Source organism: Sarcophilus harrisii, chromosome 2 (assembly GCF_902635505.1).
Source record: "Sarcophilus harrisii chromosome 2, mSarHar1.11, whole genome shotgun sequence".
Classification (NCBI taxonomy): Eukaryota; Metazoa; Chordata; class Mammalia; order Dasyuromorphia; family Dasyuridae; genus Sarcophilus; species Sarcophilus harrisii.
Genome location: NC_045427.1, coordinates 125870516 through 125887929, shown reverse-complemented (window position 1 = coordinate 125887929; position 17414 = coordinate 125870516). Strand labels below are relative to the sequence as shown.

Here is a 17414-nt window from a genome sequence, read left to right as displayed (position 1 = left end):
TTGGGAGAAAGTGGAAACCAAATATAGAATTGTAGAATTTTAAAGCCAGAAAGGATCTTGGAGGTCATGGAGGTACTATTAAACTGGGTATAAAAAAAGTTTGTACAAAGTACAAAAAAAAGAAGGGAGCCAACTTGAACCTGCTTAGGAGAGCCAATTGTTAAATTTTTCAGTGTGAATATTTACACCTCAAATTGGCAAAAGATACTAATATGTGCTTGATTTGTTGTTTTGTTGATTGTCTAAAGTTAAAGTGATGGAGAAAATTAATTAAGTTAATGCTGACTAAACTTAAAAAGTGTGTGGGCCATTGTCCCCAACTGGTTGTTAAACATTTACCAAGCAATCCTTCCCCAATCCCTCAACTCTGAATGTAAGACATTAGGTAAATCACTCTCTAATGCAGGGGTCCTCAAACTTTTTAAATAGGGGGCCAGTTCACTGTCCCTCAGACTGTTGGAGGGCCAGACTATAGTAAAAACAAAAACTTTGTTTTGTGGGCCTTTAAATAAAGAAACTTCATAGCCCTGGGTGAGGGGGATAATCATCCTCAGCTGCTGTGTACTTTGAGGACCCCTTAAAGTCTAAGGCATCAGTTTCCTCATCTGAAAAATGAGGGATTTAAACTCATTCACAAAGATACTTTCCTACTCTACAATTCTATGTTATTCTGGGTTAGTGTTTTTGTTTGAGGGTTTTCCCCCTACCCTTCTCTGGTGTGTATCTTACCTATGTAAACAATGGTATTTAAAATTCTTCCTGTAAGCTAAAGTCATCAGTTTTCTCATTCACAAAAGCCTGGAGACAATCCTTTCCTCTTAATAACACTGTTGAGTTTTGATTTACAAATTATTTTAATAATTTAATAGTATATACTTAATAATAATAATTTTTAGCATTTATATAACATTTTGAGGTTTACAAAACACTCTGTATAGATTATATCTTTTCAATTTGACAGTCCTTTAGGGATCTGGAGACAAAGGATATGGATTTGAAACTGAATATGGATTTGGATCTGATTGCTTCCTGTCTGTATGACTGAGGGAAAGCCTTTTCCTTCTCTGGAGCTCAGTTTCCTCATCTGCAAAATGAGCACAGCAAACTAGTGCAAGGTTCTTTCTAAATCTAAATCTTCTGATCCTGTGAAGTAAGCAACAAAAAGATCTGATGATAACATCAAAGGTAATGATAAAGATTATGTTAGAAATCCCCCTACCAGAGAAGATATATAGGAATATATCTAATAATGGGTTCCCCATCCCCCAAGTCATCTAGGGCCTTTATTATCTATTCACAGCTAGTCCTCTTCAGAGATTTCCAGGCTTTGGAAAAATGAAAAGTGGATTTTCTCCAAAAGGTGAGGGCCCTCTGGCGCAGATATCCTTTAAGAATAAAATGTGAAACTGGTCCCTGTCAAGTTGGATTTAATTTCTTTATAAATTCTCTAAATAATCTTAGTTCAAAGTGTGCTCCAGTAACAGGAACGTTGGTGTCTTCTGCTGGTTATATGATAGTGCAAACTCCCTAAAATTAGTTGCCTCAGGAGATAATCATTTCCCTCTCATCAGAGGTCTTTGGCAGAGACTCGATGCCCTGTTGTTGGGGATGATGTACAGGGCATTCTTGGTCACTTACCAGATGACTTCCAAAACCACCTCCAGCCAAGAGATTTTGCAATTTTTAATTTCTCTGAGCCCATTTCCTTATTTATAGAGTAGACATAACGATGTTTTTATTCCAAGTTGCAGAGAAAGTCATGCCCTCCATTGGTAGAGAGTGTTGTTCACCTGAGAATTCTCTATACTCATGAAATCACAGGTTCAATGCTTGTCCCTATCACATAACTTTACAGGGAGATTATGAAAGAAGCACTTTGTAAGCCTTAAAGCACTATATGGTTATGAATTATTATTAGAAAAGATTAAATGTTTATCCAATTAGAGCTCTAGGTGAAATGATCAAAAGGATTTATTTGCTAAGGAAGAAGACCTCAGATCTTTGGACCATCTTCAATATGGACCCCGTGGTATAAATTGAGTTTTGCTAGAAAAATTTGTCTCTGAATGTGAGCTCTGCTTAATTAATTATTTCAGGGATGATCGTCAGGACCACATCTTCATTTCTCCGACGAACTACTAAGGAAATGGAGTCACTCTCTTTCACAGCTTCAATGACATCTGTGATGGAAGTGACAGGTTGTCCATTTATGCTGGTAATCACATCATGGTTTCGCATCCCAGAGCTGGGGGAAAATATGAAAATAGAGAACTAGAGAAAAGGCTTTTTTGGCTTTACTAAATCTAGAACATAACCCTATTTCTCACATGGAAATTCTTCTAGAAAGCTTAAAGACAGTTCTGCTTTATTCATCTTGAGGGATGGATTATATTGGGAAAAATAAATCACCAGTTGTAGGTATCCACTAGCTTTCTAACCTCTTACTCTTACAGGTAAGTAAACAAATGGCAAACTTCCCCTTAATCTTCTCTCATAATCCTCAGCTTCCCCATCAAGCTAACATTAGCACATAGAAACCTTACTGATTTTTTGACCCCAAGGAAATGTGAAAAGTACATTCAGGATAGAAATATGATTTTTCCCCCAATATATCATCTGTTTGACTTTAATAGGAAGCTCTCTGTCTCTTTTTTCAAAAAATTTCTAGAACTAGGGAACATAAAGCTGAACTACAGTTTGTGCTTCACACACATTTTAAAATGTCTGTCTCTAGTCTTTTAAAATGAAACCTTGATCAGCAAAGTTATGAATTATAAGCCCAGTTCATTGGCTTCATTTGGGGGACTAAATTATCAACATGTAGAATCTGTTGTTCTTGAAGTGGAAGATGTTCAAATATGAAACACTTCAATAGAAATGTTAATAGAGCTGTAACTATGCTAATGTATGTATTTGAGATTTGACTGTGTCAGAAGATATATGCCATATGATAATTTCCTTAGTGGGAAATAGACTCATAATAAGAGATTAGGAGCCCCAGAAATAGTAATGACATAATGAGGAATGAAGTTAGAAAGTAATTTGGGAAATGTTATTTTATTTTTTTTAATTTGGGAAATTTTAAAGAAATATTAAGTTTAGAAATATTAATGATGGAGAAATGTTAGAGGAGATGAGAGGTTTAAGAATAAAAAATAAAAAAATTTGAATTTTTAGAACAGGTCAATTTAGGAGTAGGGCTCTGTGTTCAGCAAGGTAAGAGAGTTGGGATAATTCTTTGTTCAGGATATAAAGCCAAAGACTATCCTAGGAAGAATGATTTTAAGCTAGGACTAAAACAAAGACCTAGGAACCTTGCTTTCTTATAACTGAGAGAACTAGTGGGTCTTAGGTGGGAAATTACACAAAAATAAGAGCTGGAAACAATTATAAAAACTATATCCAACCCAATTTACTTTTGTCAAGCCAAACTGAACATTAAGGTGGTATATTTGTAACTTTCCAACTCTGTATGTAGCTTATACCCTCCAAATTTCTCTCCTATTAATCATAGCATGTGCAATTTAAGCAGTTAATGAAAAGTATTGTTTAAGAACAAACACATTAAGGAAGGAGGGGCATAGGAGGGAAAGTCCATGGAATCCTGGGTACTGTATTGATAGGAGAAAACAAGCTTCTCATGAGTGGTGTAGCTAAAAGTTTCCAAATCAATAACAAAATAATCTAGGGAATCTTCTCTTTGGGGGCTCTCTATGGGCTTATTTCTTCATAACAATCAAAAGAGACTTCTACTGCAACCTTTTAATATTTTCACCAAGATTTTATAAAAAAATATCTTTTTTAATTATAGATTTCAAGATAGAAGGGACCTAAAAGGTTAAATCTAGCCCTCTCATTTTATAGTTGAAGAAACCAGAGAAAGGTTTTTATAACTGGCCTGTTTAGTGTCACACAGCTACTAAATGTCTAGGGCAGGATTGCAACCCAGGTCTTCCTAACCTTTCCATGTAACATGAAGGACCTGTAATAGAAGCCTACGCAAAATTGTGCCTAGAAAATGAGAAAACCCTAAAAATGGGGTTGTTGCCTTCTTCCTCAATAAGACACTAAGAAAGAAGAAGGTCTGCTAATTTATCAAAATGTTCTCATACTTGTGGTTCTTCTAACTTATTTCACAAAAACCTGTGCTAGAAAAAGTGTATAATGCAAGACAATACTAACAACACAAAAATACTAGTCCTCGAGTTGAGACCCTGCTGAAATACCTGAATTATTACCATTTGACTTTCAAAAAAGATAGATGATCTCATTTTATATTTTACCTGGCAGCAGGAGTTCCTTGAATCACTTCATATACAAAGACCCCAGAGCTCACATCAGGAAAATCTGGATCTTGATTCTTCATTTCTTGGAGAAGTCTAAGAAACAAGGGCAGGTTTCTATGTTAAAATTAAAAGTGACTAATGAATGTTCTGGAACCCGTATGCATTTCATTACAACTCATTTGGTTTCTAGGATGGAGAGAAGTACTTGACTGGGCTTAATAGTCACAGTATTCCACTATATTTGAACTCTCCCCAGGGTTAAAAATGTTATGAAATATATATAAATTAACAAATGTGTATGACTGAAGAAAGAGATAGGTAGTCATAGAGCAAGGTACAATGGCCAAAATAAGTGTGGGAGTATTCATAACATTTTTAAAAGGCTGAAGAAGATGCTTCACATGGCAGGGAGGAGTGGAGATGGGTTTCATGAGTGGAGAGAATACTCACACCCCTAACATGACAGATCAAAATAGCAGTGGGTATAACTCCATGACCCAGAGCCCCAAAAGTAGAAGTGGAATTCAGGAGGTGACTATTGCAGAATGCACAGCATGAGAACTCTGATAAAAAGCAAGGGTAAAAGAACAAGATAAGACATGCTATTTTTCTGTTAAGAGTGAATTTGAGAAGCATCCATGTCAGTTCTGGCTAGTCAGGGGAAGAGGGGAGAGTGTTTTGCCAGATGATATTTGTATATTGAAGAATTTGGGATTTTGGTGTTTGTTTGTTTTTTTAGTTTTTTAGTTTACTCAATGGTTGGTAAGGGTTGGAAGGGAAGAATAATGGAAAGGATTTGAAAATGTATTTTAATCTATTTTATTTTTAAAATTCATTAAAAAATGTTTACTTGAAAAAAGGAATCAACATAAATTTTCACATATCTCCAAATGTCCATAGAAAACAGAGATAAGATGGGTACTATTTATTGTCATATTCACCAAGGCAAAGCAGTTAGAAAATTATCTAACATTCAATTGCTTTGGCCCATCTCTTCAGGCTTTCCATCATATTCATGCAGTTGACTTACAATCACAGCATGTAAGTATATCCACAAAGTTATATACTTACCTCATAGAAAGAGGCAACATCCGGAGACCTAAATATTTTTTCTGGGAAAGCACTTTTCCTGGAAATAAAGAATCTAATGAGTTAATGTTACTCAACAATCTCTCTTCTTTGGGAAAAATCTCAAAATACAGATGCTTCTATGTGACAATCTGCTTTTCCCAACTATCTGCTGACAAACTTGGAACAAGGAAGGAGTCTTGAAGGAAAGGAGTCAAGAGCTCCCATAAACGAAGTCTGTGCTTAGATTATATAGTTCAGTCCAGATATTCTCACTACCTTTATAGAAATGGATCATCAACAGCCTAGTTTTTATTAGAGTATACATTAAGTTTTGTGAATAATGCTAAGAATTTGGAATGTGAAGCACCCTAATCTTTGTTACCTTTTAACTGGCGCTGATAAAATTCTGCCAAGAATTGTCGAATTCGATCTGAAGGAATAGCAAAGGAAATTCCTGCTGTCACCTTCAGGGTGTTTATGCCAATAACTTCACCATCCTAGCAAAAGGAAAGATGGATTTCAGTTAATGAATTATGTGCAAATGATCACTATTAGGCCAGTGGTACAAGGAGCCAACTAACCTATGGTCAGAAGTCACTGTGGCTGATGGAATTTTATACCTATTAAACAGATTATGGGATGGGGAGGGAAGTGCAGAAGATTCAGTAAGGTTCCAGGTATGTTTGGATAGCTAAGGCTACATATGTAAAAAAAAGTACCATGTGTACAGGAGCCATGAGTCACAGTTGCCAAGATCATTGGGAAATTCTGGATTTTGTATTCTGTATTGTGAACTAATTCTTTCCTTCTTGAAATCTAATTGGTTTCAGAAGTGAATTAGAAGCTTCAGTTTCAGAAGGCGAGTGATGGGCTAGTGTCTAGGAAATCTTTACTCTTGACTGGAAATAAAAGTGGAAGGGGAAAATCATATAATTGCTTTCATTTCAGCAGTGCATACAGATTTAGCAAGCACTTTCCTCACAAAATTTCTTTAAGGAAAATAGTGCAAATATTCCCATTTTACATCTAAGAAAACAAATTCAGAGAAGTGATGGATCTTTACGTCTAGTCAGTGATGAAGCCAGGACTCAAAATACATTTTTTTATTGTTTCTTTCTGGCTGCTTGTAATAATTTTTCCTTGGTCTGATAGTTCTGAAATTTAGCCACGACATTCCTTGGGGTTTTAATTTTGGAGTCTCTTTTAAGAGGTGTTTGGTGAATTCTTTCAATGATCATTTTACCTTCTGATTCTGATTCTATGACATTCAGGCAGTTCTGTTTGATGACTTTCTGAAAAATAGAGTCCAGACTCTTTTTTTCATCATGGGTTTCAGAAAGTCCAGTTGTCTCTCCTAGATCTGTTTTATAGGTCTGTTGCTTTCCCAATTAGGTATTTCACATTTTTTCTATTTTTTTCATTTATTTGGTTTTGCTTAACTGATTCTTGTTTCATTGAGTCATTCATTTCTATTTGTTCAATTTTGAATTTTAGTGAATTATTTTCTTCATTTCCTTTTTTTTACTTCTCTTTGTATCTGTCCAATTGAATTTTTAAATGAGTTGTTTTGTTCTATGGAAATTTTTTCCATTTTACAAATTCTGGTTTTTAAGGAGTTATTTTCTTTTTCTGTTTCACAAATTCTGTTTTTCTGGGAGTTGTTTTCTTTTTCCATTTTATCAAATCTACCTTTTAATGAGTTATATGCCTTTTCCAAATCCCCTTGAAAAGTTTTCATTTACTTTCCCCATTTTCCTTCTAGCTATTTTTTAAAATCCTTTTTAATTTCTTCTAGGAGATCCTTGTGTGATGGGGACCAGATTATATCAACTTTTGAGGTTTCATTTGGAGATGATCTGCTTTTAGTCTCCTCAGGGTTTGAAATCTGTTCTTCTCTTTCACCATAAAAACTGTCTATGGTCAGAGTTCTCTTTACTTGTTTACTCATTTTTTAAAAAAAGTTGAGATCTGCTTTTAGGTCAGGGAAGGTTTTCCAAGCTTTCTCTACAAGCAGCAGTGGCTGCGCTGGGTCAGGTTTTACTGACTTCTGGTGCTGGGTTGGCATGGCTAGGCCTGGGAGATTCTGGTGTTTCAGGGTTCACTCTTTACCTTTTGTGTTTGTCTTGGATCTTTTATAACTTCTCTGCTGACCTACTGGCTTACAACAGGGCAGATTCACCAACACTGCTGTACATTTCTTCCCATAGATTCTCCACCACATGGAATTTGCACTGTCCCACAGAGTCTGCCTCCACCTGGCTCTGCACTGTCTGCACTGGCATCTGTGCTCAGCACTTGGCCCACCTCCCTCTGTTTCCAATTGAAACAGACCTTTTCTGATGATCTTCGAAATTATCTTCTGCTGATCATTTGTTGCATTCCCAATATTTGTGGATTTTGCCAATCCAGAACTAATTCAGAGGCTGGATTTGCTAATTAGCCTGAGAGTTATAGGAGAGGGTTAGAAAGAAACATGTCCTCTCCACCATCTTGTCTCTGGCCCCGGAATGAAATACATTTTTTAAAACTCTAAATCCAATTTTCTTTTCATTATATCACCGTGCCTTTCACTGTCTGGTTATTTGCTTGTAATTGTTTAGAGTAGAAATTTTTTTTTTTTATGTCATGGCCTTCTTAGGCAATCTGGTAAAGCTTAAGGGTCCTTTTAAGAATAATGTCTTTAGGTAATTAAAGAAAACACTAAATTTCAATTCGAGGGTAGAGAAAATTAAGAAGTAATTTTTCTCATACTTATTGATTGACTGTAAGTATGATGCATATAATATGAGTTTTTATTTTGATCAGTAAAAAAAAGAGTACACATTGACCATTTCTCTCTTCTGACCACCATTTTGAATGAAAAATTGTTGCTGTTATTTATCCATCATTCTCAAAGAGAACCTTGAAATCAGGGAGGAGATGCCATGACATGTAAGTGAGTTGGATTTCCATAAGGAAGAAATGTACAAAGTTACTAGCCTCACTTTTTCCTCCAGAGCCATCTGGGTCCAGTGGCAAAATGTAGATCAGGATGACTGGAAATGGCCCTGGATGCAGTGGGAGACAGTTTGAGGCAATGTCTAATAACTGATTAAAGCTAAATAAGAAAAATTATATCTACCTAGCCAAAAAATTATATGTATATATGTGTGTGTGTGTATATGGTGTATATATCTATATCTATATCTATATATATGTGTGTGTACCTATCTATATCTATATATCTATATATCTATATCTATGTATATAACCTCAGGTTTCTGGCCAGCACAGAAAGAATTACTATTTACATTCACTCTGAGCTAGTCAAGGCCAAACAATTACCAAGTGAGGCTTACTTAGGCTGGGACCTATTGTTGATCAATAAATGAGATCCAGAGTGAGTTGGGTTTAAGGCATGATCCTAGCCCATAAACTCCTAAGATATCTTGTTAGGTTTCAATGATCAATATTTACATTTCTTTAGACCCACAGATAAAGGTATGTTACCCTATGTTTACAGGGGGAAAGGAAGAGAAAGAATCAAAAAAAAAAAAAAAAAAAAAAAGAAGAGAAGAGTTGTGTTGCTCAATTGGCTAGTTCTGGATGGGTCCCCAGTGAGGCACCTCCTACTCCTACTCACAGGTTGTTTGTCCTTCATTCTCAAAGAAGAGCATGACATCAGGGAGGTGAGGTCATGACACACAAGTGAATTGGATTTTAAAGAGGGAGGAGGGCTGTGCAGTCACTAGCCTTACTTTCTCGAACTCTGGAGCTACCTGGATCTAGTGGCAAGATATAGAACAAAATAACTGAAGACAGCCCTTCTTGAATTAAAGGAAGAAGGGAAGAAATGAGAAAAGAAAATAAGAGGAGAGAGAAAAAAAATTGAAGGGAAATTGGAGGCTGGCAGCTTTCTTTTCAATGAAGTCATAGGTTTTAGATTTTCTTTTAACAATTACCTCTAGCTCAAAGAACAGGAACAAACATCTCTTCACATGTTTCAAACATTGATGCCCAACCCTGGTATCATAGAATTCAGAAGGACCTCAAATGTTAGGAAGAGATTTAGGGCAAAGAAGAAAAATCAACTACTTACCAAGTTCAGCAGAGGCCCCCCAGAATTCCCATGCTGCAAGAAAGAATTAGAAAAAGGCAATCATAAGTGTCAAAATGTCCCATCTAACCAATTACTCTATATACTATCCTCAGAAAGCAGGCCTTTAACACCTTTAGTTGTTTCTGGCATTGGAAATAAGTTGTATTGATAAAGGAATTGCTTACAATCAATAGTAATGCAATTAGAGTAGTGCCAAAAATCAGCACCTTTTAGAGGAATATTAAAGGAATCTAACACTTTAAATACCAATTACCAATTGTTATATTTCAAAGATTTGTGATTGAATTAGTGTAGTACACTCTTCACAATACCAATCCCAACTCTTCTAAAACATAGAAGAGTCTTCAAGAGTTGCCAAGGCTGAAAAATTCATCACCCTGTGCCCAAACCAGTGAAGATCCCCTTCAAACTTAGCTAGAATGATTCTTAAAGTACCATCATGTGACCTATGGCCAGATCTGACCAACAAATATTTATTAAATCCCTACTTTGTGTCAGGCACTGTATTATGTATAGAAGATACGAAGATGAAAACAAAATAGTCTCTACCTTCAATGACCTTATATTCTAACAGACAGGACACTATGTATACAACTAAATTTTATACATAATAAACATGTGAAGATATATCAAAGTACATAAGTATATTGGGTAACTATTTGATTTTATTAGTGTTGGAAGTCCACCCCCCTCCCCCCAAAAAATAATAAGCATCTTCTGTGCTAGAGGAATTTCAGAGAGATGCTTGGGCACTGAGAGATTAAATGACTTACTCGCAGTCACTTAGCCAATATGTGCAAGGAGTAGGGCTTAAATTCAGGTATCCTTGAGTCTGAAGCCAGCTATCTATCTAGCACAGCAAACTTAAGGTAAATACTTGAAACCATTCTATCTTAGTAGGTAGAACATGCCAGAAATTGTGATTCTCTGGCAAAATCTTCAAGAACCAAGAGTCATTTATCTGTCAAGATAAAGCAAGACAGATCCATGATAGAAAGAAAAAAAATTAAATATTTAGAGACTGAGCCCTCATAATGATTTCATTTTTGATGCTGAAGACCAGGTCAATTCTGAATATCTAGAAGTGACCAATGAGAGAGGGGGAAAAGGTCTAAAAATTTATCTCATTTTACATGATTAGAGTATGGACCTCCTGAGCTGACTTACATTGATGATAGCATCTGTCTGGATGTAGTCCATGTCCGAGTCCTTTAAGCCCAGTTCCTTGCCTCCTCGTTGAGTGGTGCTGACAATTCCTGCAGTGACTGTATTCTGAAGAGAAAAGGGGCTGCCTAGAGCTACCACAAACTCCCCTGCATGCAAGTTGGATGATCGTCCCAAGAACAAAACGGGAAGGTCAGTCTGCATTGAGGACAGGGGTAAGGTGAAGGGGAAATGGAAACAATACAAGAGATAAAATTGTCATTACATATTTATCTTTGTGTGCAGTCCTGACATCACAGTTGCTTACAATCTAAAAATCTCTTATCTACACCCATAAAGCCTATCAAATAGTTCTCTAATTTCCAACATTCACTCTTTTAGAAATATTACAGAATATATCCAAAGATTTGTAGTTATTACAGTAATTAGTACCTAAATAGGTTAAGTACAGAACCCAAAGTTAGCAATAAAGCACTGATCCTGCCTCCAAATCAGTATTAGGCCATAAACAGAAAGGGAAATCATCCAGAGTATGCTACAGTAACCTCAGGAATTCCTTAGGATAGTGAGATCTCTCAGTATGTATTCCCTAGTGTGAATGTGGCAAACTCTATTAGACCAGGAAAACTAGTCCAGTGAGAGGTCCTTCAGTATGCATCTCTGAAGAGAAGAGGGATTCTTAAGTCTGACTTTTCTGATGAGGAATGAGCATAGAATCTATGGATTACTGATGGCATGGACTTTTACCATAAATTCATTTTAGTAATATATTTTTATTCCCCAAGAAAGTTCTAAAGAAGAAGCTGAGGGGAGAAGAATGGACTATACACTGAATCTTTTTTGAAATAAAATATATACAGACTACTTTGACACATGCTTTTCTACTTTCAGTATCAGTGATGTCTACACTGTCCATATTTTATAATTTACATAATAAGCCCCCCAAAATAAGTCAATAAACATTTAAATACTTGCTATGTGCTCAGCACTATACTAAGCACTAGGAATACAAGGAAAGACAAAATCTCTGCTCTCAGAGAGCTCAAAGTCTAACGGGAAGACAACACACAAACAATTATGTGCAAACAAGATTTATACTGGATAAACAGGAGATAAAAGTAAAAATCTAAAAAAAGATTCAAAAGCTCCCAAGAAGCAGGAGACCAAGGAAGGATGAGATCATCAGGTAGGTAATAGTAAACATATTGTCTATAGCACTAGAGAAAGGTGTTATAATCATATTTTTGTTATTTGTTCTTCATTCTTGATGAGTACCAAATGAACTGGAAAGAAGAGAGAATAGAGAAGCAAGAAGTAAGCTCAATAGCCTGCATTTTACAAAGGAAGAATCTTTGAAAAGATATTAGAGAAAAAAGTTTTTTTAATGCCTGAAAGTGACCAATTAACTTTGCATCTGCATAGCCTTACCTTTGGCTCAATCTTGATGAGAGCAAGGTCAGCTTTTTGGTCAATGTCTTTCACCGTTGCTTCATATTTTTCCCCATTCTGGAGTTCCACAGTGATCCGCTGCCGGTTTGTGAGAACATGAGCATTGGTAACAATGAGCCCATCTTCAGACACTATGAACCCTGAGCCACTGGATGCATGAGTATACTCATTGCTTAAAGGTGACCTGAATCAGCAAGATAACAGTATCAGAAAATTTGACTTTGCTCCCAATATATCACCTTATGTGTAGGCTGAGGGGTGAGGAAAGTAGCTTGCACTTCCTCCATGGAATGATCTTGTGTTGATATATTGACCCTTGCAGAACTCATTGTTGAGATGTGGCTCTGCAGCCAGATTCAGACCATTCTTCACTAATGCTTTCTACTGCCACCATCCCTCACATGTGAATCTTGTGTAGGGTAAAAACATTACTAGTTGTGTCCATAAGCAGATAGCTGTAAGGTTAGATAGATAAATACCAGACTGGAAATTCAAAGATTATGTGTTTTAATCCTTACAATTTACCATATTCCTGTATTTCTATAAAACAAAAATGATAAAATAAAATTTGCAATTGGTTATATACTGTAGGAATCTACACTTTGAATATATAGACATACTTAGAATATGCTGGTAAATGTTTAACAACCAGCTGAGGGGGTCCTACTTTCATAACTTTTAAGATTAATCTGCATTATTATTTTCCCATCACTTTCTTAAATCTAGACAATAAACAAAATCTTGGTTTGTAACCTTTGCCAATTTCCAAGATGCAAATGCCCACACTGAAAATTTAACAACCAACTCTCAAGCCAATTCAAACTAGCTCCAGCATACCCCTGGTTCAGTAATCACATACAGGATATGAAAATACCTTCTAGTTACTTTGCCAGGTTAAAGGACTAAAGAGTTCTCCCAATGTTGCCTCAGATAGAAAACCAACACGATGGACCAATAGACCCTATAAGTATCTTCAGCTTATAATGATGCTGGTGATTTTTCAACTCTTTGCCTGCCTCCCTAGTTCTCAGTTCCACTTTAAATTCTGATCAGCATGGGCAATAGTGTGTTCCACTGGAAAGAATGATCAGTCAGAGGGACTAGTATTAAGTCCCCAACTCTACTACATAAAGAATTGACAGCAAAGGCTATGAGTTTCTGTTTCCTAAAAACAGAAGTAATTACATCTGCGCTATATACCTCACAGAATTTTTGTGAGGAAATCATTACATGATTCCTTACATGAACTATTCCTAACATCACATGGGCTCAGGAAAAGCCTCCCATACCTATCTGCCTTTTAACTCTTCCCAGGCACAGCCTATAGAGCACTTAAAATTATATTCTGATTACATTATTGTATTCTGGTTGCCTTGTAAATATAACCAATAGTGACCCATTTTAGCAAAGAATATGATATGAACTTTATATCTAAAGAGATCTCAGATATGTTTTGGTTAGACATAAGGCAGAACTTGGACCAGTCAGGGAAGCCATATTTGGACTAAATATGAGGAAAAATTCCCTAGCAATTAAACTTACCTCCAAAGCAAAGGATTTCTTTGGTGGGTAGTGTGTATCCTGTTACTGGAAGTTTAATGTTCAACATCATGGATCATGGATTGTAGAAATGTTGGATAGCATTACATCTGGAGTATAACTATTGGTATTATACCTCTCCCCAACTCTTTATCTCACTGTGTGATTTTAAATATTGTTGTGGGAAAGAAGGACAGACAGAGATCTTCTTAAAGTCAAATAGGGCATTAAAGTTAAGCGACTTATTCAGGATCACATAGCCAGTGTATGTCAGGAATAAGACTTAGTTTGAGGGCTTTCTGGCTTTGAGGCTGGCTCTCTCATCACCACACCATGTACTTCTCTATCTTTTATATTTATAATAAACATTTTATATTTTTTACCATACTTTCTCTCAGAGAGTTCACAGTTTATGGAGGAAACAACATGGAACAACTATGTACAAACAAGTAATACATAGAATAATTTGGAAATTATTGAAAGATAGAAGGCACTAGAATTAAGAGGGATTGGGAAAGACTTCTGTAGATGGTAAGATTTTAGCTGGGAATTTTACAAGTATTTTTATGCATACAATTCAGGATCTCTTAGGTGCAAACTTCCCCAGAGAGTTTTCTCATCCTGTTGATTAGGGACCTCATCAAATTAGTCATCCCGGACTTCTCACAGCCAAGGATTTGCCTCCAGGCTAACTTCAAATGTTAGTACTCCCTAATGAAAGCTGAATTTAATTCTACTCCTCCACATTAGAGCTTTGTTCTAGAAAGGCTTTGTTCTGCACTACTAACAATACCCACCCCTTTTCTGTGAACCTAATTGTTACTTACACTCTAGAGATTTTACCTTAATTTATGTCTCCGGGATACTTAGATATGACACAACTACCCTCCCCCCTTTTACCCCATCCCATTACCTGCGAAATAGTTCCAAGTGTACCACAGATGGCGCAACCTTCTCCACCACCTCAACGATGAAGTTATATTTGTCCCTGAGACTGCCTGGGCTTCTGGTCCCTGGGAATGAATGTGATCTTGATGGGTGCCTGTTGGTGCCCATCACATGACAGCAACATCCACACTATTCCCCACAGATGTCTCTCATGATATAAAAATGTATCTCCTATGACTTTCCAGTGAAGGCAATCAAGGAATAAGACTCATTTACTTACATTTATAGAGGGAAAGTATGACATAGTAAAACAAACAGACAGACCAAAAAACCCAACCTATAAATGCTGGATTTGGCACCAGAGGTTATAATTCACTTGTTTTCACTCATATCTGATTCTTCACGACCCCACTTGAGAGTTTCTTGACAAAGTTACTGGTCCTCAGCTCATATCCTAGCTCTGCTAATTGAATAAATTACCTAGTTCTCAGTATCCTCAGTAAGTATTTAAGTACCTGCTATATGCTGTAGACATAAGAATATAAAGTCAATACCAAAACAATTCCCACTTCTAAGGGACAAATAACATGCATATAGATAAGTATATAAAATATGTGCAAAATAACTAAACTGCAGGGGGTGCGCTGACCAAGGCTGGGTAGGAGAAAGCTAACAACTAGAGAAATTAGGAAAGGCCTCCATAGGAGGTAATATCCAAATACTACTGGAAGAATACAAGGGATGCTACAAAGCAAAAGCGACGACATCATTCTAGGCAGGGGGATGGAAAAACAGCCTCCGCAAAGACAGACAGAAAAATGAAAGCATATTTGAGAATGACGTCAGTTTGTTTATGATATAGATAAATGTGGTGTGGAAGGTGGTTGTGGAGATAAAATATCATCAGTCTGGAAAATCTAGAACCAGATTGTGAAAGATTTAAAATTCCAGATAGAGAACTTTCTATATTTCCTCGAAGCAACAGGGAGCCACTGGAGCTTCTTGAGCAAAAGAGGAATATGATTAGACTTCAACTTTAGGAATATCAGTTTGGCAATTATATAGCATAAAAGAAAAAAAAAGAAAGAAAGAAAAGAAAAAGGAAAGAAAGGAAGCAACGAAGGAAGAAAAAGGAAAGAAGGGAGGAAGAAAGCAACAAAGGAAGGAAGAAAAAGGAAAGGGAGGAAGAAAGGAAGGAAGAAAAAGGAAACAGAGGAAGAAAGGAAGAAGAAAGAAAGAAAGAAAGAAAGAAAGAAAGAAAGAAAGAAAGAAAGAAAGAAAGAAAGAAAGAGAAAGAAAGAAAGAAAGAAAGAAAGAAAGAAAGAAAGAAAGAAAGAAAGAAAGAAAGAAAGAAAGAAAGAAAGAAAGAAAGAAAGAAGGAAGGAAGGAAGGGAGGGAGGAAGGGAGGAAGAAAGAAAGAAGAAAAAAAGGAAGAAAGAGAAGGAAGGAAGGAAGGAAGGAAGGAAGGAAGGAAGGGAAGAAGGAAGGAAGGGAAGGAAGAGAAAGGAAAAAAGAAGAGAGAGAGAGGAGGCAAGGAGAGTAAATCCAAATTATTTAAAAGAAAAATAACACGAGAGAAAGAAGTCTCAAAGAATAAAAAGAAAATCAGCTAGTAACAGAGAAAAGGAGGAAAAAAAAGAGGTAAGACATAATAGGACAGATAGACCTAGAGCTAGATCGCGAAGTAGATAGAGGGTGGAACTGATCACTCACATGTTATTTAACAGCTCTCAGTCTCAGTTTTCTTATTTATAAAAAGGGATACTCATTTATCTCAGAGATTGTTGTGAGGATCAAATGAGATGATGTGAAAAACTATCTAAATGTTAGTCCAATGACTCTGGCAGATCCAAATGGGAAATAATTTGGTAAGGCTGTACAAATGCTAATTTAAGATCGTGATTGATTACTTAGGTGGAACCGAGAGTGGGGGATGAGGACACATAGACAGACGTAAAGTAGTTCACACCTCTAGTCTAGCTCACCTGAGTTGCCACAGTTTCCCTTCTCCACCGGCACGGCTGGAAGATCCCCTCGGAGACTGGCAGCTCGGTTCTCTGCTCGGAGCGCGCAGAGACTCCGGTAGGAACGGCCGTCGTTGCCACAGACTGGTACCTCCGAAGCCCGGCAGACGCAGGTACCGAGTTGGCCCCGGCTCTTAGAGGTACGAGTCAAGCGACACCGCAGCCCTAAGGCGCAGGGTCGTCTCCAAAGTCCCCCACACGTTTCCCCTTCCCTAGCAGCGCACACTAAGCAGCAGTTGCAATGGTCAGGCTGTGGCGACGCCCCCATGGGGCAGACTGGCAATGGGGGACAGCGGGTCGGCTCGCAGGTAGGTGGGCAGGGCGTCGGTGGCCAAGGAGGTCCAACTTGGATCGAGGGCTTTGCTACCGTGGACAGCAACAACAGCAGACAGGGAAGTAGTCCAGCTTCCACAATAAGCACAGCCATAGCCATCTCCTCTCCCGACTTTCTCCTTAACTTTCTCTACTTTTTTAGTTTACCCTGGCGCCCAGTTCAGTAGGGTCCTTAAGGCAATTAACAATCCTGCCAAGTTAAGGGGCCGTCTCTGCTTAACTGTGTCAGCCCATCGCTTTTAAGCCCTCGAGTCCTGGGAGGGAGGAACCTGGTGGAACCCTTCTTACTGACCCTTCCCTCCCTCCTCCTCCCCCAAACACACATTTGCTACTTCTTGTCACTCCTTCTCTTCCTCCTACTCCAACGGGGAAGGGAAGAGAACTCTCAGTATATCTAAAAATCTAGCCAAAAAATTCATAAAACTTAAATGTTCTAGAGCTGAAAAGGATCTTAAAGATTCTATGGACCAACTCTCATTTTACAGATAATTAGGCATCATGGGAATGTGGTGAAAGTGAAGCTGGAATAAGGAGGTGTGAAGGAAAGTAATGTGAAATGAA

The 17414-nt window shown here is 37.2% G+C and overlaps 1 protein-coding gene across 1 annotated transcript; it reads right to left on the bottom strand.

Annotated features, from left to right (window-relative positions):
- Positions 1-1983: 1983 nt before the first annotated feature.
- On the bottom strand, positions 1984-17270 carry HTRA4 (HtrA serine peptidase 4). The gene is made up of 9 exons (XM_003758001.2): positions 16482-17270; positions 14522-14621; positions 12049-12253; positions 10624-10818; positions 9436-9468; positions 5740-5854; positions 5358-5415; positions 4284-4379; positions 1984-2245 (listed from the first exon to the last, which is right to left on the bottom strand). Exons 1-9 carry the CDS (start codon positions 16951-16953, stop codon positions 2080-2082), a joined length of 1440 nt encoding a protein of 479 aa, XP_003758049.1. The 5' UTR covers positions 16954-17270; the 3' UTR covers positions 1984-2079.
- Positions 17271-17414: the final 144 nt, after the last annotated feature.

Excerpts from the sequence above, each read along its gene's own strand:
- HTRA4 (XM_003758001.2), bottom strand. The coding sequence starts at position 16,953 with ATGGCTATGGCTGTGCTTATTGTGGAAGCTGGACTACTTCCCTGTCTG. Across the intron at positions 5,855-9,435 it reads GGGGGCCTCTGCTGAACTTG|GATGGTGAAGTTATTGGCAT; the intron begins GTAAGTAGTTGA and ends TCCTTTTGCTAG. Across the intron at positions 4,380-5,357 it reads ATGTTGCCTCTTTCTATGAG|ACTTCTCCAAGAAATGAAGA; the intron begins GTAAGTATATAA and ends CTTGTTTCTTAG.